Here is a 19,267-nt window from a genome sequence, read left to right as displayed (position 1 = left end):
CCAGTGGCGACCGCCACGTACTTTTGGAATGACCTTCAATTTCAGGGAAGTTTCCGACTCTGACACAGGTGACAGGATAGACAAAGCACTACATAGACGTACGTCTGAGCAAGCTGGTGGCCATGATCGAGCTCAACCGCATCATTATCGATATCGGCAAAGCTTCAAGTTTGTGGTGGCCGGGCATAAGCGCCCGCGTGTATATTGAACACGGTGGCCACGAACGGGACGTTCGGAATCGTAGCTGCGCTCATGTCGCTGCGCAGCTCTGAGATCGCCTCTTTCACTTTACCGTCGCTTGACTCTCCAGACAAGAAGCATGGTCTACTGCCTCCATACAATCAACCTCCCTTCAAGCGCGGGCGGTTGACCGACGAAGTAGGTTCCGTCCATTGTGACCGGAATTTCTCTCTTGCTGATGTTTACAGGCAATTGAACGCGTCTCTATCACGAAACCACTGCCGAGACTTCATCGCAGTTTGATTCCAGACTTGAATGAAATATGGAAGCCTCCCGTTCTCTTATACGGCTGGTCGATCGGCGACCTCCGAGTCTTGCCCATGCTCCTCGAATACGCCGAAGAACATCAACTCTTGGTCTACGGCGGTGGCTCCACAAAACCTCCCTTGCGTTCTGGGGACTCTGAGGACGGCGACAGCGACGTGGAGAGTGTGCACTGGGGCGACACGGACGAAGAAGACGATGAGGAGGAAGAGGAGCGATACGTCGAGAAGTACAGCTCTGCGCAGTGCGCTTTGTATGCCATCGCGATTGAAACCAGCGTCGACATGCGCCATCTATCCATCAGTAGGCAGCCGTTCAGGGTCCGGTACGCGCTGCACTATCCACACGAGATGGTGATATGCATCTACTCAAACTACGAGCTGGGCCGGACAATCTCTCATGCCGACATCGAGAAGATGCAGAAGCGACTCGAGATTCAGGAGGCGCCTGCGTGGTACGTGAGCGGTCTAGAATCAGCGTGGAGTAGGACCACTCCCAGGCGTTGACCGTGCTCAAGTTGTCCAACCCCTGCTTTATTGGTGAGACGTACACAACATGAACTATCGAGCGGCTTGGCTTACACCGAAGTGACAGGTGACTCGTTTTGTAATGCCGCGATTCTGGGTCGCGCCCGGGTTGCATGGAGTTGGACGAACGTATCTTTCGGCGTAATTGCTACATACTATTCATGCACATTTCGGTGTACTCAGACCTCGAACACATAGCTGCCGTACTCCCCATGGCTGGTTCCTAGTCAAGCTCATTGCTTGACTGGTCATATGCGCACGATAAGACGCGCCACCTGGGCGCCCTGTCTGCGGTACTCGCTACGTACTGGATGTGCCGGACAGTCCTCAACGAAAACTCGAGCCACTGTTTCTCACCGTCCCGACTCTTCGTAGTCGTGGCATACGGTGATTCGTGATCCACTTTCATGACACGTTGCAGACCTGGACCATGCGCGAGCGCTGAGCAATGATGCGCGCTGGCAGGCGCGACTCGGAGGCTACATGCTCAGAGTAGTACCTCTTAGCCCACCTCGCAGTGGCATACGCTCAGATATGCCGCCCATTCCTACTAGCATATTCGCGTCGTCTTTCAAAAATGCCCTGGGACTTAACACAAAGCGGATATCCATGCGGCAAACCCTGTGTGGCACTCCAAGTCTTTGCGCCTCGTAAGCTGAACTCGGAAGTGAGCGCTTGAGCGGTAGTGTGTTCCATTTCAACACGGCGAATTACAACATACTATACATGGGATAAGTTCAGTTATCTCCATCGCGTCATGCGTGCGGGTCATCTCATCTGGAAAACCTCATATGAGAATGGCAAGAAATTATCAAAGTTTCCAGATAAAGATCGCGAATCACGGCCACTACTTCATTATTTGATTTATCCAGTATTTGCTTACCTCTGCTTTTCGCTTGAGAAATAACGACAATTATAGCCAATGAATGCTCAATACAAGCCGCTTTCACCGATTCGTACCTCATTTGCAGCTGATCTCACAGTGTATATCACTTATTATCTGGCTTATCTCTCATCTGTTCGTCATTCTGAAGGATGCAGTGACATCGAATGAATTGAGGTGTAACGTAGTACAACACAATTCTAGTGTACTATGACTAGCGTGCCCGTATCAATCAACTCATCTACCTCGTACTACATACCGATAGTGGTGCACTACGACTCATGCACATCCCAGGCTGTGGTACCGCGGGTACACCGCATGCACTGTGGGGACTTACCTGCTAACGTCCACTCCCACCGGATGTTGTTTGTTCGTCGTGCAACGACCCCTGGTCATCCGTGCTCGTACCCGCACCCCTTGTCTGCCCCTGCACTGGCCCCGCTCGTCTGCTCCTTCACGTCCGCACTCGCTCCTACTCGTCCGTGCCTGCTCCCACTCGTCCACGCTCGCCTTCATTCGTTCGCGCGGCGATCCATTAGTCTGTGTCCGTTCCCATACTCGTCCCCGGCCGCTCTCGCTCCCGTTTTCCCTTGTCTGTCCACACTCGGCGCACTCGTCTGCCGTGTTTGTGTGTCAGGGTTGCCCGTCATGCTCATGGTCGGCGTGCGTGCTCGTCCGCGTGTCGATTGTTCGTCCGCGCCTTCACCCGTGCCTGTGCCCTTGCAACAAGTCGACCTGCGCAAGATGTGAATTGGAGTTTGAATGCCTGCTCATCTGCAAACAAGAGCGTCAAATATAGTAAACATCAAAGCTATGTGCTTACCCTTCATATCGAGGTGCCGTGCAACAATCGGGTACAGCATACTGGTATGTATGTGAGTGGAAGAATAATGACAGGCAGATGCAGGACGTACAAGAAGACGTTCAAGATCGTGTCGACCGCCGTGAGGGCGGACACGACTGGCGCAGAGAATGGGCACAAGTTGTATGCGGCAGCCGCGATGGCGGATGTATTCGTGACAGAGGCGGCACTTTACGAGATTGGCCAGATGCCCGCGTTCGCAGCCAATCGTGCGAATATGTCTGCGTTTGCGCGAGCGCAGGTTAATGGCTTGATGGGCATGGGGATGAGCTCACCGTAGTACAAAACCACGGCTGCTCCAGCCGGTCACCGGAGGGTACGCGCTTCAGCTAGAAGAGTAGAGTAGATGTGCATCAAGACGACGTGGATGGTCAAGCGAGTGGGCTGTTTGCGTTGGGGCGGTGCTGAAGGAGGAGGCACTGACAGTGGGAAGAGTCAAGACGTGACGTGGCGCCAAATCCGGGCTCGGGCGAGCAGTCATGTGACATGCGTACCGCCGCAATGACTGCAAGTCCGAGTCTCCTTGTTCTGTGTGCCTTCCTGTACCCGCGCCCACCGCCGCCGCCATCGAACACGACAAGGCGGACGCGCGATGACCCCGCCCGCCTCTCCTACGTACAAACCGCGCCACCGCACCCTTGCGCGCTACGCGACCGCCTGTCACGACCTGCGACTCGCTGTCGTGTCCCCGACGTGCTTCGTCACCGCGATGTACCGCCTGCCACCACCCTCTCGTGAGTCGTCCCCGTCCCCTCGTCCCTCTGTGCGTCGTGCCCGCACCGCTACTGTCCCGTCCGCGCGCCCCCTCCACCCTCTACGCGCCGTGACGCGGCCTTGCCCCGCGCCCGCACCTCTCTCTTCCTCCCATCGCCTTCCCTGCGTCACTCCCGCCATCCTCACTGCTGTCTCCGCACCTCTCCCGTCCTCCTATGCACCAACGCCATCGTGCACCGTTCATATGTCCGCGCCCACCGCCGCCGCCCTTGGACACGACAAAGCGGACACGCGACGGTCGCGGCGCCGCTCGCCTCTCCCATGTGTCGCGTGCTGCGCGGCCGCCGGTGACGACTCGCTGTCGTGTCCCCGCCGCGCTCCGTCACCACGACGTGCGGCCCTCTGTCCCGTCTCCGTGTCCCTCTGTGAGTTGTGCCATCATTGCTACTGACCTGCCCGCGTCCTCACCGCTACTGACGCGCTTGTGCCCCCCCTCCACCCTCTGCGTGCTGCTACGCGGTCTTGTTCCACGCCCGCACCTCTCCCTTCCACTATCTCCCCCGCGTCGCCCCCAGTGTCCTCGTCGTCGTCTCGGCGCCTCTCTCGTTCTGCTACGACCCATCTCTCAACCGTCACCCTCGCCTCTCGCACGCTTTCGCTGCCTGCGTCTTCACCCCGCCTTCATGTGACTCGCACTCAACGCCGCCTCCGCCCTTTCGCGAACTGGAATCTGCAGAGGTCTCTATTACTTGTGCTCATTGTTTGCGCGATCATGTGAGTGTCAAGCCGGTGCTGAGATGCTGACCTTTCGTCCAGTCTGCCAACAGATTGCACATTTACTGGCAGCCTGCCCGCCCACCAAACATCCTTCCCGACCATGCCCCACGTGTCTAGCCCACCCGTGCACCGCAAGGCGCATGTTCGGACCACTCGCACACCTAACGTCCGACTTGGCGCGCTCAACCGTATCTTCGCACACATTGTACGAATCTTCGCAAGTGCTTGCTTTGAAAAGTTAAGTCAGTCATGCCCTCTACCTGCGTGCTGAATGCGGGTCTGTTTACCACGATGCAATGTACAGTACTGTAGCTCAATATTGCAATTGATATTTGTTGGCTCTCGTTGACATGGTTATGTTCAATTCCTGGAATGAGATTCTCGTCTACTAGTAGTAGTGTATTCCTCAATGCCTTCGGCAAAGTACTGCTTTTCTAAGTCTGCACTGAGATTTGAACAGGATTACTGATTTGCTCTCTGATGTACTGAGATTTCGTGCTCATGGTCTCGAATTTGCAGACCGCTATCAACATTCGGTATAATGGTGTTCAAATTCACCCAAATCACGCGCTCTCTCAATATTATCAGATTTCCTTGAGTATTCACGGTAATGGTCAGATGGGGTTTTCCTGATGCTCTCTCCATAGTTACGTGCTCCAATCGTTCCCTCATCGTATTCACCATAACCTCCCGCCCGATGTCCGATTGAAACACCTTGTTCGAGGGTTCAAAGTCGTTGATATCCCCTTCCTCGTCGAGGCCATGTGCGACATAGTGTTCTGGGACTGACATCGGGTCCACGGTGATGTCACCGCCGAGGAACCTGACACACAAAGTATGACGGAAGTGTTCGCGGAAGAACTCCGATGCAAGGCGATTTGGTACTGATGTGAGACGATCGGGTAAGCCAGCATTCTTGGCTTCTTCAGTGAGGATACGTATTCGGCAGCCATCCTACGCGATCCAATATGGTGGAATTAGTAAAATGTCGTAGCGTGAAACACTGCATGACTGACATCAACGTCGACGCTGAAAGCGTTCATATGCCACAGCTGATAGATCTCGGTCTGTACAGAGATGAGATTGTCAGTGACAAGAAAAAGCTCCGTGAGAGGTGGCAAGTGGCCGTCTCTCTTCCCCCGAAGTGTCGTAATCTATGTCAATCGTGAGGCATGTCACGTCACAGAGATGTCGGACTAGATTTACGCGGTCAGCCATTCCTGGAGGGAATATCCAATACACGTCCACAGGACTATCTTGCGATGATGTACATCCTGTGAACAAGCACTTCGCACTGTCGCGCCGGGTTGCCACTTCTTGGAATTCATTCGGTATAGTGTACTATATCGGCAGAGAACAGTCACGAACAGCGACGAGGCATGATACAGTACATAACTCACGTGCTTGATCCTGTAGTTTGCGGCCTCTGTGCTCGACGCTTCATGTTTCCTTCATTTTTGCTAGTGAAGGATTCCGATCCAGCCCGTTGAAGGGAAGTCTTCCTCGTATGATCATAGGCTCGTTATTGGCATCTGGAGTATAGCAGAATATTCAACCGAGTACCCTTTGCATCACGCTGCACGGTGGACTGCCTGAAATACACACCTATGTAGAAGCAGCCGTAGTCCCCCTGGTCTAGCACATCAGAGGAAGGGATCTTTTCCAATGGCTTCGCAGAATACATGAACGGTGCCCATTGCCGCACCGAGACTCTCTGAATCGTCAGTTCCCCATTTTTACTGACGTCGACGAGCATATTGAGCCAGCGGAGAAGGTTGTCCGGTGTTACAGGCCCGACTGTGCTGGGGTCAAAACCTGAAAAGGACGCATATGAGAATAAAGATAAGCCCGTGGTAAGATCCATACAAGCTATCATATGAGTTGGAGGCCACCATATGAGGACGCTTGCTTTGCGCGAGAGCGCCACACTGGTGGACGTACGAGCCGGAGACGAAGGAGCTGGGTATGAAGGAGACGTGAACATCAGAGTCTCGGTTTCTTGAGCTTGATTGGCTTTGGGATGGAGGAGGAGGAGGATGAGCACGCACTGCCAGGCATGAGGCCTACATGAGGCTTTTGTACTACGTCGCTGACCACAAGCGACGGCGCTTATCCTGTGTCATTGTTCAAGTCATGGTGTACGGTCCCAGCAGGCTGCAGTGAGCATCAGTATCCGTCTGAATATGATAGTATGGTTGATCATACCGCACGAGGTCATTACAACTTACAATGTTTGCTACCCCAATTTGAACGTCAACTTGGGGCCGGCCGGGCTGGCTCGGTCGACGCCGCGATCCCGTAAGCCAGCGTGTGCGGCGCTTTGAAGTTCTTCGAAGTCTTGCTCATCGAGTATAACAACCCAAGACGAAGCAAGGATCGAGACCCGACCGCGGCGATCAGGCTGAATGCACGTCGGTATAGGTCGGTCTCCATGTCGGGACAGTGCAGGCAGCGGCCACAAAGTAGCCACAAGGTTCCCACGTGGCATAAGCGCCGTGCGTATGTGGCTGTAGACCGGTACTTGACCGGGGTCGATCTGTAAAATCCATGTACTGTAGCACACCACCCTGCTAAGTCCTAGTTGACGGTCAAGTCGCTTCGGAGGGTTGAAATCGCCTCCTTTACTCTACCCTCGCTGGATTCCCCAGGAGACAAGCATGTCCTACCTCCTCCGTACAACCAACCTCCCTTCAAGCGTGGGCCGTTAACCGACGAAGTGCATTCTATCCATATCCAATGTACTCCATTGCTGACAGTGATACCAGGCACGTCGAAAAGTGTGTACCATAGTGAACCCTCTACCCAGACTCCATCGCAGTTTGATACCGGACTTGGACGCGCGGTGGAAACCTCCCGTTCTATACGAAGTGAACATAGTCTGGAACTTAGGTGACAATGTCAAATCATCCCAACAAGGTGAGCAGGGCGACGATACGGTCGCGTCCATTGCGGGCCCGGGTACTATGACGTTGCTCGGTACCACAGCTGTGATAATTACGGCTCGGGAGGCCCGGGCCTCTCTCATCGTACAGAAACACTACATGAAGTAAGTACGCTCGTTGTGCTCGGAGTTACGACCCTCACCCTTGGTACCGTTGTATGTTGTTATACGCAATCCAACCTCAGTGGTCGAGATGCCACAACCATACCTCCAGGCCCTCCATGTTGGTATCATGACCCACGAGTATATATGGAGCCGGAAACGTTCAATCATGAACGATTCTCAGACATGCACGTGAACCGGTTTGATTATTCAGATACGTTGAGGTTAATTTTCGACTTCGGCCGGAGGTGAGTCCACGTCGCCTTCGAACCATGAATGGCGTATGATTGATCGTCACCACGGTTTGTCCAGGACAATACTTTGCTCACAACATCGTACGGATTGTTGCAGCCAGCCTCCCTGCAACGATGGACATACATCAAGCGCGGAACGCACGCGAGAAGATCACGCCGTCAACGGGACTTCATAGCGGGACTGTCCGAATGTGCGTCACTTTGTACACCTTCTTGCCTCCGTCCCTTCAATTCTGATATCGCTCTCAGTCACCCAGCACCGTTTGTCTGCGACATCTTCTCGAGAGCGCGAGGGCTGTTTCGCCAGGCAAAGTCACGATGGTATGTTATTTGCCACGTACAGGGCCCAGATGTCTTGCAGCCTGACCTTGTATATTAATCAGACTCGTGATCAACATAATTCAGGGAAACTGGACGGACTACTATGAGCCAGGTTGCTTCTGATTGACATAGTAACATACACCGTTACAGGATTGTAATCGTCGCCAGGACCAACGTGCATCATCTTTGTGAGTGCCAGTGTCGTGTCGGCGTGCGTTACACACATCGTCAAAGATATCGTGCGGTGATTACATTTCATGAATTACTGGTCACTGAATGTGATCGTATCACTAGTGAACCTGATACAAATACAAGAGATTACAAAATCCGGCTTTCCGATGAGGTAGCAGTCACTTTCTGTGCCGGGGACGTCCCGTAGCAGCAACGTGCCAAAGTGACGCCATGCGGAAATGCTCCATAAACAGCCAGTCGGAAGGGTTGCTGGGCTCCACTCCCGTATACTCCGGGCTAAGACGCTGGTTACCCGCACAACCGTCAGGGTGAGGTTTCAGGTCCAACGTCAGAGTATCAAGTTGCACCAAACACTCCGGTATAGTCTTTTCAAATGTATAGATTTTGTAACGCGGCTGGATTGGGGCCTTTGCATCTTCAGAGCGAGGTCCATCTTTTGATTGAGGAGGAGGAGACTCAGGCTATCACAATAGGTTACTTCGGTCAGCAGATGGTAATGCCTGAATGAAGTAGTCTACGGCAGACTCACATAGATGGCAAAGTGATACGCATCGAAGCAGTGGTGAATATCTGAACGAAGCAGAATGGCGTTCTCGGGTGTGTCTGCCGATTTACGTGAAGTGAGTAGCTCTTGAGCAAACATGTGATGTCCGTCCATGACCAGGTTGGGAGCCTAAATGCATACGTCAACTCAAGTCTTGTTCCATAATCGACCACCAACGCACCTTTTCACCAACACTACCAAGCGGGAAAATATGGGCTACATCGAGACCTGTGAAATCATGGCCTCGATCCCGAAGTAATCCGGCTACGTGGGTCACTATGCACCATATGTCACGTAGCCGCACTTGATTACGAGTGACTGCACTCCGAGACTACACCTCAGATCAGCTTAGATGGTTTCCTTGTGAAAAATGAGATGATTGACCTTGTTCTCTGTCCCGAGTCTTCGATTGGCAACAGCTGATGTGGTGCCGGTGTTTGTCTGAGTCGATCCCGCCGGCGGTGAACGATCAATAACATAACCGGAGTTGCTCAGGAAAACCGGTAACATTGTGCTGTATCTAGTGGCTCTTCCACCGGCATATCCAGATGTCTCTGTCTTGGATTGCTTCAAGTTGACAACAAGGAGATAGTGACCAGGCGCGCAGGGAGTAGGGGCGTCTGCCGTTGGCCATATTGAATTTACCGCGCCCTCGAGTGTAGCAAGATAAGTGTCCAGCCAGTGCTCGTCTTCAAGATCTGAGGGTAGCTCCGTTGCAGGGTCCGTCGGGTCATGCTCCCATTTTATCAAGAGCCATGGTTTCTTCTGGTCGGCTGTCATACACCATGGGGATGGGTCCTGTTATAGACGGAACGAAGCACATAACACGTACCATCAGCTGGCACCTTCAGGAACATCTCCAACCAATGGTACACTAGACCCCAGGTTATCAGATTCCTCTTCTTATTTTGGACATCGTTGTAGAAACCTGTCATACACCGTAGTGATTAGTCAATTGTAGCAGCGATCAAGGACAACTTGAGAGTTAGTACCGGCGATTAGATAAACGAACGCAGTGCTTGGAGTAGTCCCCTCGTCTCTATCTGAGCCCCAGATATGTACATTCCTCTGATCATAGTTGACATAGTCTCTCTGACGTTGACCGACCTCAATTAAGGGCGTTGTTACCAAACTCGTCATGGCAGCAAGATGTTGTCAATATATGACGCCGGGCCTCAAGAGTCAAGCTAGTCAAGAGTCACACCAGCTTCGGGTTGGGCTGACAGGAGAGCTACAAGAGGGCCCATTTATACCGCTGTCCTTGGGACAGCGTGGCGCATTATTATGAATGAAACATGCATGAACGAATATCGATAGCTTCTGCCACCGAAGGAGTGGCGTTGTTGTTGTGCGATTTAGTGCCGATGAGTACGAGGAGCCACTGGAACTTATTGTTATTTGTAAGCCCCGAACTTTAGGTGGTGTCGGAGAGAATGTGTGCGCGTCGGCAAACCAACACACACAACAATTAGTCCTGGTGCAGGTGTTTGATGGAGTCGGTGATGGGCGTTCGGGCTCGAGATGAGACTGTGTGCGGAGATGCAATAGTAAGATTCAATACCAGTTGATTCGATGATGAGAGCGGGCGACGCGGCCCTTGGAAAGTACATGCAGCACGATAAGAAAAATCGAGAAAGAACTAAGGAATGCAGGATGATGGAAAGCGAATCGACCATGATGAGTGAAGGGCGAGCGATCACTGACAGACAGATCGGGAAGGAATGATACCAAATAAGGAAGGTACCGCATGGGACACCCGCCTGGGTGACGCCATCCATTGGTTCCCCTTCCAGCTTCGGACGGCGGACCATGGTCTCGGCGCGGGGCTGACAGTGACAGCGGCGGAGCGGTGCTATTGAGAATTTTTCGCTCGGGCCTCCGACAGGTGCGGCACTCTGCTCAACGCCGCCCGCCTGGCATGCCGCCAGGCTACGGTCGGTCCTCCGCCTCCGCCTTCCGGAAGTTCCTCGTGAGCGCGCCGGAGAGTCGATGGTAGTTACTGTCTGTATGCGAAACGAGATAAGCTAACACAGCTAATAGAGCGAAGAAAAAACTGAGAACACGACACTACGTGTCGCTTGGACTCCCACCAGCCTTCGGCCGGATTTCCCTTCCACAGCGGGGGGACATCAATACAACAAGGGCGGATAAAAAACTTACCCCTAGAGTTCGTGTATCGAATTTGCCGACAAAACTGGTCACTGGACCCTTGATTCTGATGGCTTAGTATGGCCATTGGACCTGTACGGCTGGAGCGGCCTGAGAAAGGCTCCCTAGAGTCGAAATTCCACGTACGGTGGTTTATTGTTGAATTTGTTCAGCGCCAGAGTCACACTGTAGGCTTTTGTCGTTCAAACCTTCTTGATGAGTTCAAGACTTGACACGCGTCTACACCTATGTAAAACGGATCATCGAGGGAGTGAGAAATCTGAAACTCATATAGAATGCTATTGTGATACCCGGATAGAATCAGAAATCACCCGAACTAAAGCTCATCTAGCTAGGCAATACATCGATGGACACCGGGGGGCTGCCCGAGCGGTGGCGCTGACAAGATATGCCAGTGTTGTGGCGCGCACTGGTTGTGAGCCATCGAGGAGGAGGAAGCTATTTAAGCCACAAGGTCGCGGCCTCGGATGCCCACATCAGCCTTCGCCAACCACAACTTAGTACACAAATGGCTTTTACTTCTAGATTATCGCAGTTACGGAACGCCAATATCTTCTTTTGGTGGCCTTCCTTGGCTGAAGCTGAGGTCATAGCTTGTAAGTTCTACTCCGATGTATGCCATTTACGTGACATGTGTCTTGCACTAACCCTCGTCATACCAATCCAGGCTGGGACTCGAATGTTGTTGGCCCTGTCACAGCGAAGGAAGTTCTCCGCTGGATCAACATGATCGCCCCTCCGATTGCCGGCGGCGCTGAGGTTATGGAGGTCAGACGTGTGTCATTGGAACAAAACGAAGTAATACGGTCCAAGTACCATATTCATTCGGAAGAAACCATGATATCCTCTGCAGTCTTGATTCCAGGGAACTATGGATGCTACTACTTGCCAGGTCAGTGTCTTGTCGGATTTCAACTACATGCTCAGTGACTCAACCAAGCCTGCTTAGGCAAAGAATTACAAGACGTCTGTAGCCGATCTCTCCTCCATAGTTTCCGTACTACAATGTCAATGGATGCTAGGAAGAAGAGATATGAGAATGCGGAAAGACAAACTGCTGCTGCAACGGGGTGCTTGAAGCGGGTGAGCTTTGCGAAGTGACATATCTCAATATGTGTGTCATCTGCTGAACAAACTATACAGTACATCATCCCCGATGAATTACTTGCGGAGGCTTCCAGCCGTGACGCCGACGGCAATTGTGTTTTCATGGGATATACAGACAAGAACAGTCAGTATACGGCGAAATTTGACTGGATATTCCCTCCGGGCATGGCTCGCTTCGTAAGCCTGGCCAGCATCCCTGCAGCAGAGCACATATCTGACTCTCGGTATGATACTATAACATAGCGCACACACGGTCCACAGCTGCTGACAACAGAGGAGTTCTCGAGCTCCCAGAATCTCATGATGGCGCGGACTGATATCTACCGTCTATGGCACTCAAATGCATTCAGTGTAGACGTCGATGTGAGTCTCTGTTACTGAATTTCCTACTCATGAGCTGATCGATCGGGAATCCGTTGACGGGATGGTTAGGACGACTACCGGATCTGCGTCTTCGACAAGAGCGCTATCAACCAAGGCTTACCTTCTCGTATCGACCCGGTATTGAACTCCGCGGCAGAACGTTTCCTCCGCGAGCATTTCCGCTTCACTCTATCCGTCAGTTGGGGTGGCGGGGACGCAAATGAGGAACATGCTGTTCCTGGACAGGCCGTCGTTTCCAATGATGCACCTAGCAATGGCGAGGAGGAAGAATCCAACACCACAGACAACGAGCAGGAGGACTTCGTGTCCGAAGTAACCGCCAGACTGGAGGCTCTACAGGGCTGATCAAGGCGTGCGTGACAGCGGCGAATCTTGAGCGATACATACGAACCATACCCATGTAACAATCCGTTGTACTAACCTCGCCAATGTGCGATGATGCTGAGTTCCATAGCTATGACAGATATTACCCTCGTTCTCGTAGCGTTGGGGTGGTCAGGTCGAATCTCGTCGTGACCGGTGATGGTATTGCGGTGCGCACCGTCATGTCGCAGTAGCAAAGTTCCGCCAGGGACGCGCGTTCGTGCTTCGCGACATCGAGCGGCTCTCTTAGTAGCGTGCTACCCTCTACGTCTCTGCACGTCCAATGATCCAAAGCTCGTAAGCCGGAGATAAGCGGTAGCCATTCCCCGACTACGCTCGAGTCGAATCCTGACAAAATGTGGTACATATGTGAGTATAGAGCTAGCCGTGCGATTTGTGCAGATCCGTACACGCCATCACATGGAATGGGGGCCGCCGTATGAGAATGTCCGTAGCATGGCTCATCTCGCTCGCTACACAACTCGTGTGCACGGCAACGGCGTACGTTAACCTCTGAATCACTGAGGGAGGCCACTACCCATATCGGTCTCCATGCCGACAGGACTCACGAATATAGACCTGCACTGCTGCACTCACAGTTCTATTCCCTCCTGCAGACACTACGGCATCTGTGCCGGTACAACAACGTCCTACAATCCGAACCCAGTGATCACGGTACCGGTAGTACGGTACCCAGATGTGCAGACCAACGCGCCGCACGTCCTCTGCTCCTGTGTCTCGTGCCTGTGCAGCCTTTCCGAGACTCGAGGCGTCTAGAGTCTGTAGCCACGACGCGTATAGCACGGCGCAGTGCCAGTTATGGCCCGACACCACCAGGTCTAGCCGAGCACAGCTCGTCGCGACGTCCACCAGCGGCTCAACGGTATACTAGTAGTCGTCCACGCGCACCGTCGGGAAGCCCGCCTCAACGACCGCCACAACGTCCTCAGCTTTGAGCTGCGAGAGCCCCATGAAGCTCAGGTTCGGCGGGAGGCCCGGGCACATTTGCTACAAGGTCCAGGTAAGTACGATTTGGGTCAGAGCGGCGAACGGACGCACCGAGACAAATGGGATCGCATCCGTCGACGGCTCCGCCTGTAGCGACAGCGCCGTCACCCTGCGAGGGACAAGTGCCGCCGCAACGTCCTTCGGGAGGTGACCGTCGCCCTGGCCCCTGAGCGCCTTCAGTTCCGTTAGGCCCGGGAGCACGCCCCACACGCACGCATCTCAGCACGGAGAGCACGCGTATTGATTGTCCGGCGGTCACGCAGGAACGCTGAGATCGCAGGGTACTGGTCGTGGTCGTTCACGTTGTACCCGAGGAGCGTGAACTCGACGTACCGCAGGAACGGGAGCGCGTGCGCCGCGACGCCCTCGCGGAACTGCGCCGACTCTGCACTGTAGGCGGAGGGAATCGAGCTAGTGCCCGTTGCTCAGGATGTCAGCAAACGCGCGCGATTCGGAGGGAAACAGGCCGAGGATGTCGAGGATGTTTCAATTGCGGATGGAGAGCGTCTCCGAGGGGAAGGTCCAATGCTGATTGTGCAGGAAGATAGCGCGGATGAAAGGTTTGTTTTGTCGAAGGAGCTCTTGCACGTCCGCTGGGTTGCCCGCGAGGCTTGCCAGTGGTTGAGACCAAGTCGAGACGTACTTACGTATGAGGGATGCGTCCTCCTCCGGAAGATGCCGAGGATCGCACGTGCACCTGCGGGTAGCTGGCCTGGTAGAACTTATCGAGTCCGCAATGTTGTGGCATGCTTCGTAAACTCCTTGTCAACGGGTGCGACTAGTCACTACACTTCAGTCATTCTACTGCTTTGGTACTGATACAGACCTAGAGCGCACGAAACACCAATTGCAATGTACCAGTATGTCGTTGACTTCATGAGTCATCCCGGCCCGTGCTCATCCGGTAGTTCCAGGGCGACTCGGGGTGCCCGCTGAAGCGACAGCCTCCCGTACGGCACGGGCTTCAAGCATCTAGATCGTCGGGACGAAGATTGATTTTAGTTTTCGCTAGCAGAATGCACTGGCAGCGGCGAGCTGAGCGGTGAAGCGGTATGGTCATGGGCTTTGGTACGCTGTAGGTGAGTGTACACTTGGTTGCTATTGTGATATCCAAATGCAGCTGGAAATTGTCGCAGCTCGTCTCAGGCAGGCGATACATTGATAGATCACGGGGTTGTTGCCCGTGAGGTGGCGCCGCCAGATCTGCGGCTAGTTGTGAGTGGTTGAGGAGTCCGCCAAAGCTATATAAGCTACAGGGTCGCGGCTTCGGATACACATTACTCTTCACCGACTTCCTTCACAGATGGCCTTTACGTCTCAACTATCGCAGGAACGCCACGCCAATATCTTCGTTTGGTGGCCTCACTCGTCCCCAGCTGAGCTCATAGCTTGTACGTTCTACTCCGATGTATGCTTACAAGGCATGTATACTGACCCTCGTAATGCTCATTCAGGCTGGGACTCGAGTGTTGTTGGCCCTGTCACAGCCGAGGGGGTCCTCCGCTGGGTCAACATGATCGCCCCTGAGGTTGCTGGAGGTGCTGACGTTATGGAGGTCAGACGTGTGTCATTGTCTGAGCCCACTTTACACCCCTTGTACCATCCCGAGCCGCAAGAAAAAATTGAATCCTCAGACGGCCTGGAGCCAGGGTACTATGGATGCTACTACCTGCCAGGTCAGTATCTCGTCGGATTGCTACTATATGCTCAATGACTCAACCAAGCCTGCTTAGACAAAAAATCACAATTCAAGAATCGGGGATCTTTCTTCAGTAGTGTCGAGATGGTGGCATCAATGACGGAGTTGAAGGAGATGTTTGCCAAGAACACGGAGCAAAATATTGCTGCTTGGACGGAGTGCTTGAAGCGGGTGAGCTGCAAAATGACGTATCTCACCATAGTGCTTCATCCACTGAACGGATTATACAGTACTTCATCTCCGATGACTTACTTGCGGAGGCTTCCAGCGGTGATGCCAACGGCAAGTGCGTTTTCACGGGATATACACACAAGAACAGTCAGTATAGGGTGAAAATTGATTGGATATTCCCTCCGGGCATGGCTCGCTACGTAAGCCTAGCCAACATCCCTGTATCAGAGCACATATCTGACTCTCGGAATGATACCATAACAAAGCGCACACACGGTCCCAAGGTGCTGACACTGGAGGAGTTCCAGAACGCCCAGAATCTCATGATGGTGCGGAGTGACATCTACGATCTATGGCACTCAAACGCATTCAGTGTAGACGTCGATGTGGGTCTCTATTACTCATTTCCTACTCATGAGCTGATCGCTCGCGCGAATCCGTTGACGGGATGGTTAGGATGACTACCGGATCCGCATCTTTCACGAGAGCGCTACCAGCTTTGGCTTACCTGCTTCTATCGACCCGGGAATTTACTCCGCCGCGGAACCCTTCTTCCGCGAGCATTTTCGCTTCAGCCTGTGCGCAAACTGGAGTGGCGGGGACCCAAGTGATGAACACCTTGAGCCGCCAGCTGCCTACGATGCCAGTGACCCCTACAGCTGTAACGTGAAGGAAGAATCCGACGCCGCAGACAGCGAGCAGGTGGACCTCGTGTCCGAAGTAACCGCCAGACTGGAGGCTCTACAGGGTGGACCAAGACGTGCGTGACAGCGGCGGATCTTGAGCGATACATACGAAACAGATCAATGTAACACTCCATTGTACTAACCTCGTCAACGTGCGATGGTGCTGAGTTCCATATCTATGACATGGACAGATATTATTCTCGTTCTCGTAGCGCTGGGGTGGTCAGATCGAATCTCGTCGTGATTGGTGATGGTATTGCGGTGCGCACCGTCATGTTGCAGTAGCGAACCTCCGCCAAGGACGCGCTCGTAATTCGCGATAACACAACGACAGACTACTACATAACAGTGTGCGTGTGATAAGTATGTTCAGTTATCGCACCATGCGCGCGGGCCGTTCCTCTCCATACTTTAGCGTCCCAATCTTTCCCTCATCACTTTCTCGAAATACCCCTTCTCTATGAGCATTTGGAATAACTTGTCTGAGGAGTCGTCGATAGTCCCTTCCTCGTCGAGGCCAATTTCGACCAAAAATTCATTGATTGTCGTCGCATCCACGGTGATGCACCCGCCGAGGAACTTGACACACAGAGTATGACGGAAGTGTTCGCGGAAATAGTCCAATGCAGAGCTGTTTGGTACTGGTGCGAGACGATCGGGTAAGCCAACTTTCATGGCTTCCTCAGCGAGGATACGGATTCGACAGCCATCCTACGCGGTCCAATGTGGTAGGGTTAGTAAGACGTCGTAGAGTGGAGCACTGCATCACTGACATCAACGTCAACGCTGAAAGCGTTCTTGTGCCACAGCTCATAGATGTCGCTTCGAACGGTGATCAAATTGTCAGTCTCGATAAAGAACTCCGTGAGAGGTGGCAAGTGGCCGGCTCTCTTCCCCTGAAGCGTCGTGATCTAGGTCGATTGTCAGAAATGTCACGTCACAGAGGTGTTGGACTAGATTTACGCGGTCAACCATTCCTGGAGGGAATATCCAATACACATCAACAGGACTATCCTGCGATGATGTACACCCTGTGAGCAGGCACTTCCCGCCGTCGCGCCGGGATGCCGCTTCTATCAATTCCTCGGATATATTGTACTATATCGGTAGAGGACAGTCACGAATAACGATGAGGCGTGATACAGTACAAAGCTCACGCTTTGAACCCTTGCTATCGCGGCGGGTGTTACCCAATTGTCAAATAATCTCTTCATGGCTTCTAGTGAAGGACGCCGATTGAGCCCATCAAAGGGCAGTATTGGTGTTGTAAAGTCAGGGTCGTTATCGGCCTCTGGAGCATGGGTTCAACGATGTCAACTGTTTCCCCTTTGCATCACGGTTGACTGTCTGCAGTACACACCTACATAGAAGAGACCGTAGTCTCCACGATCTAGCACATCAGCAGGAGCGATCGCTTCCAATGGCTTGGCAGAAAACCGAAACGGTGCCCGTTGCCGCACCCAGACTCTCCGAACCGTCAGAGTGCCATGCTGACTGACATCGGCGAGCATGTTGAGCCAGCAGAGAAGGGTGTCCGATGTTACAGGCCCGACTACCCTTGATTCAAAACCTGACAAGGAGGCATATGAGAATAAAGGCAAGCCTAGTATCTGCGCAGATTCATACAAGCTATTGTATGAAAAGGAGGCCACCATATGAGGACGTCCGCTTTCAAGCGCGAGAGCACCACACCACTGGGCGAACGTACCGGGACCAAAGGAGTTGGGGATGCAGGAGGCGTGGACATTAGGCTGAGACTCGGGAATTGGCGTACTACTATAAGTAGTAGTAGGTATCAGTGCGGGATAACGATGAGTCTGCTTCAACACGGATGAGGCTTTAATACTACTAGTTTGCCCTCCTTGAGCGCCTGCTAATAGCATCGTCTTATGCCGGCACAGCCTTCCGAGGCCTGGCCGAGACGCGAGCCTTCCAGAGTCTGTAACCACGACGCGTGTAGCACAACTCAGTGCCAGTCATGGCTCGACGCAACCATACACAGCCGAGCGCGGCTCGTCGCGACGTCCACCGCCCACGCGCGTCATAGGCGCAAACCAAAGCAGCCATCGTACTCACCTGGCAGTGAGACTCACCACTCGCTACATACCACAACCCTACCCCGCCTACAAGCCCTCGCCCGGATGCCTCCACACCGCATCCTCGCCCCCATGATGTTTCGATGGCCCCTCGCCTCCGGCCATGCCTGCATCTTCACGCGCCCGTCCGCAAGCGGTTCGACGATATAGTAATCGTCGTCCACGCGCACGACGCGCACCATCGGGACGCCCGGGCGCATCTTGGCATGTCCACGTAAGTACCATTTAGGTCAGAGAGCGGCGAACGGACGCACCAAGACGAATTCAATCGCGTCCGTCGACGGCTTCGCCTGCAGCGACATCCTTCGGTAGGGTCGCTGGGAGCACTTTTAGCTCCGTCAGGCTTGGAAGCACGCCCCACACGCCCGCATCGTGCCGTAAGCGCTTCTGTGCCCAGTTCGCGCTCGGCACCAACAGAACGAGTGTCTTGAGCGTCCGGTGGTCGCGCAGGAACGCTGAAATCGCGGGAAACAGGTCGTGGTCGTTACAGTTGAGCACATATCGCAGGCGAAGAGACTCCAAGCTGGTGTCCGCTGCTCAGGATGTCCGCGAAGACGCGCGACTCGGATGGGAAGAGGCCGAGGAAGTCGAGGTTGGTAGAATCGCGGATGGAGAGCGGCTTCGAGGGGAAGGTCGAATACGAATTGGGCAAGAAGATGGAGCGGATAGAAGGCTCATTTTGTTGTAGGAACTCTTGCACGTCCGCTAGGTTGCCCGCCGTGGCCCCGAGACTTGCCAGTGGCCGGGACCAAGTCGGGACGTACTTACGTATGAGGGATGCGTCCTCCTCCGGAAGATGCCGAGGATCGCACGTGCACCTGCAGTCGGTGAATGGGTTCCTCCTCCTGAGTAGTCTTGAGTCCTCCCAAAGTCCTTCTCCGCGGCCCCGTCCAGAGGCCTTGTGTGTGGGCGATTCTAAACATCTACATGACTTCTGACTTCAAACAGACTGGACCCACTGAC

General features: G+C 53.6%; 7 protein-coding genes across 7 annotated transcripts; 4 read left to right on the top strand and 3 right to left on the bottom strand.

Moving 5' to 3' along the window:
• Positions 1-88: 88 nt before the first annotated feature.
• C8Q71DRAFT_150564 (uncharacterized protein) lies at positions 89-1,160 on the top strand. The gene is made up of 3 exons (XM_047916622.1): positions 89-378; positions 429-1,043; positions 1,099-1,160. The coding sequence occupies exons 1-2, from the start codon at positions 253-255 to the stop codon at positions 1,008-1,010; spliced, it is 708 nt and encodes a 235-aa protein (XP_047777148.1). The 5' UTR covers positions 89-252; the 3' UTR covers positions 1,011-1,043; positions 1,099-1,160.
• A 2,163-nt stretch (positions 1,161-3,323) lies between these two features.
• Positions 3,324-4,064, top strand: C8Q71DRAFT_150517 (uncharacterized protein). Its single transcript, XM_047916620.1, has one exon. The coding sequence runs from the start codon at positions 3,369-3,371 to the stop codon at positions 3,939-3,941; it is 573 nt and encodes a 190-aa protein (XP_047777147.1). The 5' UTR covers positions 3,324-3,368; the 3' UTR covers positions 3,942-4,064.
• A 4,527-nt stretch (positions 4,065-8,591) lies between these two features.
• Positions 8,592-8,934, bottom strand: C8Q71DRAFT_711268 (uncharacterized protein; the record flags this gene model as incomplete). Its single annotated transcript, XM_047920799.1, has 2 exons — positions 8,592-8,707; positions 8,769-8,934. Coding segments are annotated over 2 exons (282 nt in total), but the record flags the coding sequence as incomplete, so codon positions are not given.
• A 2,346-nt stretch (positions 8,935-11,280) lies between these two features.
• C8Q71DRAFT_150500 (uncharacterized protein) lies at positions 11,281-12,751 on the top strand. Its single transcript, XM_047916619.1, has 5 exons — positions 11,281-11,682; positions 11,740-11,873; positions 11,934-12,074; positions 12,141-12,260; positions 12,330-12,751. Exons 1-5 carry the CDS (start codon positions 11,517-11,519, stop codon positions 12,624-12,626), a joined length of 858 nt encoding a protein of 285 aa, XP_047777145.1. The 5' UTR covers positions 11,281-11,516; the 3' UTR covers positions 12,627-12,751.
• A 781-nt stretch (positions 12,752-13,532) lies between these two features.
• C8Q71DRAFT_859583 (uncharacterized protein) lies at positions 13,533-14,400 on the bottom strand (the record flags this gene model as incomplete). Its single annotated transcript, XM_047927663.1, has 4 exons — positions 13,533-13,652; positions 13,704-13,818; positions 13,863-14,063; positions 14,300-14,400. The coding sequence occupies 4 exons, from the start codon at positions 14,398-14,400 to the stop codon at positions 13,533-13,535; spliced, it is 537 nt and encodes a 178-aa protein (XP_047777144.1).
• A 555-nt stretch (positions 14,401-14,955) lies between these two features.
• C8Q71DRAFT_859582 (uncharacterized protein) lies at positions 14,956-16,290 on the top strand (the record flags this gene model as incomplete). The annotated part of the gene is made up of 6 exons (XM_047927662.1): positions 14,956-15,043; positions 15,107-15,328; positions 15,386-15,522; positions 15,582-15,722; positions 15,789-15,908; positions 15,979-16,290. The coding sequence occupies 6 exons, from the start codon at positions 14,956-14,958 to the stop codon at positions 16,288-16,290; spliced, it is 1,020 nt and encodes a 339-aa protein (XP_047777143.1).
• A 193-nt stretch (positions 16,291-16,483) lies between these two features.
• C8Q71DRAFT_769917 (uncharacterized protein) lies at positions 16,484-18,338 on the bottom strand. The gene is made up of 7 exons (XM_047924304.1): positions 18,285-18,338; positions 17,835-17,984; positions 17,569-17,778; positions 17,366-17,499; positions 17,172-17,306; positions 16,982-17,119; positions 16,484-16,919 (listed from the first exon to the last, which is right to left on the bottom strand). Exons 2-7 carry the CDS (start codon positions 17,953-17,955, stop codon positions 16,620-16,622), a joined length of 1,038 nt encoding a protein of 345 aa, XP_047777142.1. The 5' UTR covers positions 17,956-17,984; positions 18,285-18,338; the 3' UTR covers positions 16,484-16,619.
• Positions 18,339-19,267: the final 929 nt, after the last annotated feature.

Source organism: Rhodofomes roseus (assembly GCF_022264815.1).
Source record: "Rhodofomes roseus strain CIRM-BRFM 1785 chromosome Unknown C8Q71scaffold_15, whole genome shotgun sequence".
NCBI lineage: Eukaryota > Fungi > Basidiomycota > Agaricomycetes > Polyporales > Fomitopsidaceae > Rhodofomes > Rhodofomes roseus.
Note: the sequence above shows the minus strand (reverse complement) of the source record. Positions and strands in the feature narration are given on the sequence as shown.

Bases quoted from the DNA above. Each gene is read 5' to 3' on its own strand.
- C8Q71DRAFT_150500 (XM_047916619.1), top strand. From the start codon at position 11,517: ATGATCGCCCCTCCGATTGCCGGCGGCGCTGAGGTTATGGAGGTCAGA. The intron at 11,683-11,739 runs GTCAGTGTCTTG...AAGCCTGCTTAG, and splicing joins TGGATGCTACTACTTGCCAG to GCAAAGAATTACAAGACGTC. The intron at 12,261-12,329 runs GTGAGTCTCTGT...CGGGATGGTTAG, and splicing joins CATTCAGTGTAGACGTCGAT to GACGACTACCGGATCTGCGT.
- C8Q71DRAFT_769917 (XM_047924304.1), bottom strand. From the start codon at position 17,955: ATGTCCACGCCTCCTGCATCCCCAACTCCTTTGGTCCCGGTACGTTCG. The intron at 17,307-17,365 runs GTGAGCTTTGTA...CTACCGATATAG, and splicing joins CGATAGCAAGGGTTCAAAGC to TACAATATATCCGAGGAATT. The intron at 17,120-17,171 runs GTAAATCTAGTC...CAATCGACCTAG, and splicing joins CTCCAGGAATGGTTGACCGC to ATCACGACGCTTCAGGGGAA.
- C8Q71DRAFT_150564 (XM_047916622.1), top strand. From the start codon at position 253: ATGTCGCTGCGCAGCTCTGAGATCGCCTCTTTCACTTTACCGTCGCTT. The intron at 379-428 runs GTAGGTTCCGTC...TGATGTTTACAG, and splicing joins GCGGGCGGTTGACCGACGAA to GCAATTGAACGCGTCTCTAT.
- C8Q71DRAFT_150517 (XM_047916620.1), top strand. From the start codon at position 3,369: ATGACCCCGCCCGCCTCTCCTACGTACAAACCGCGCCACCGCACCCTT.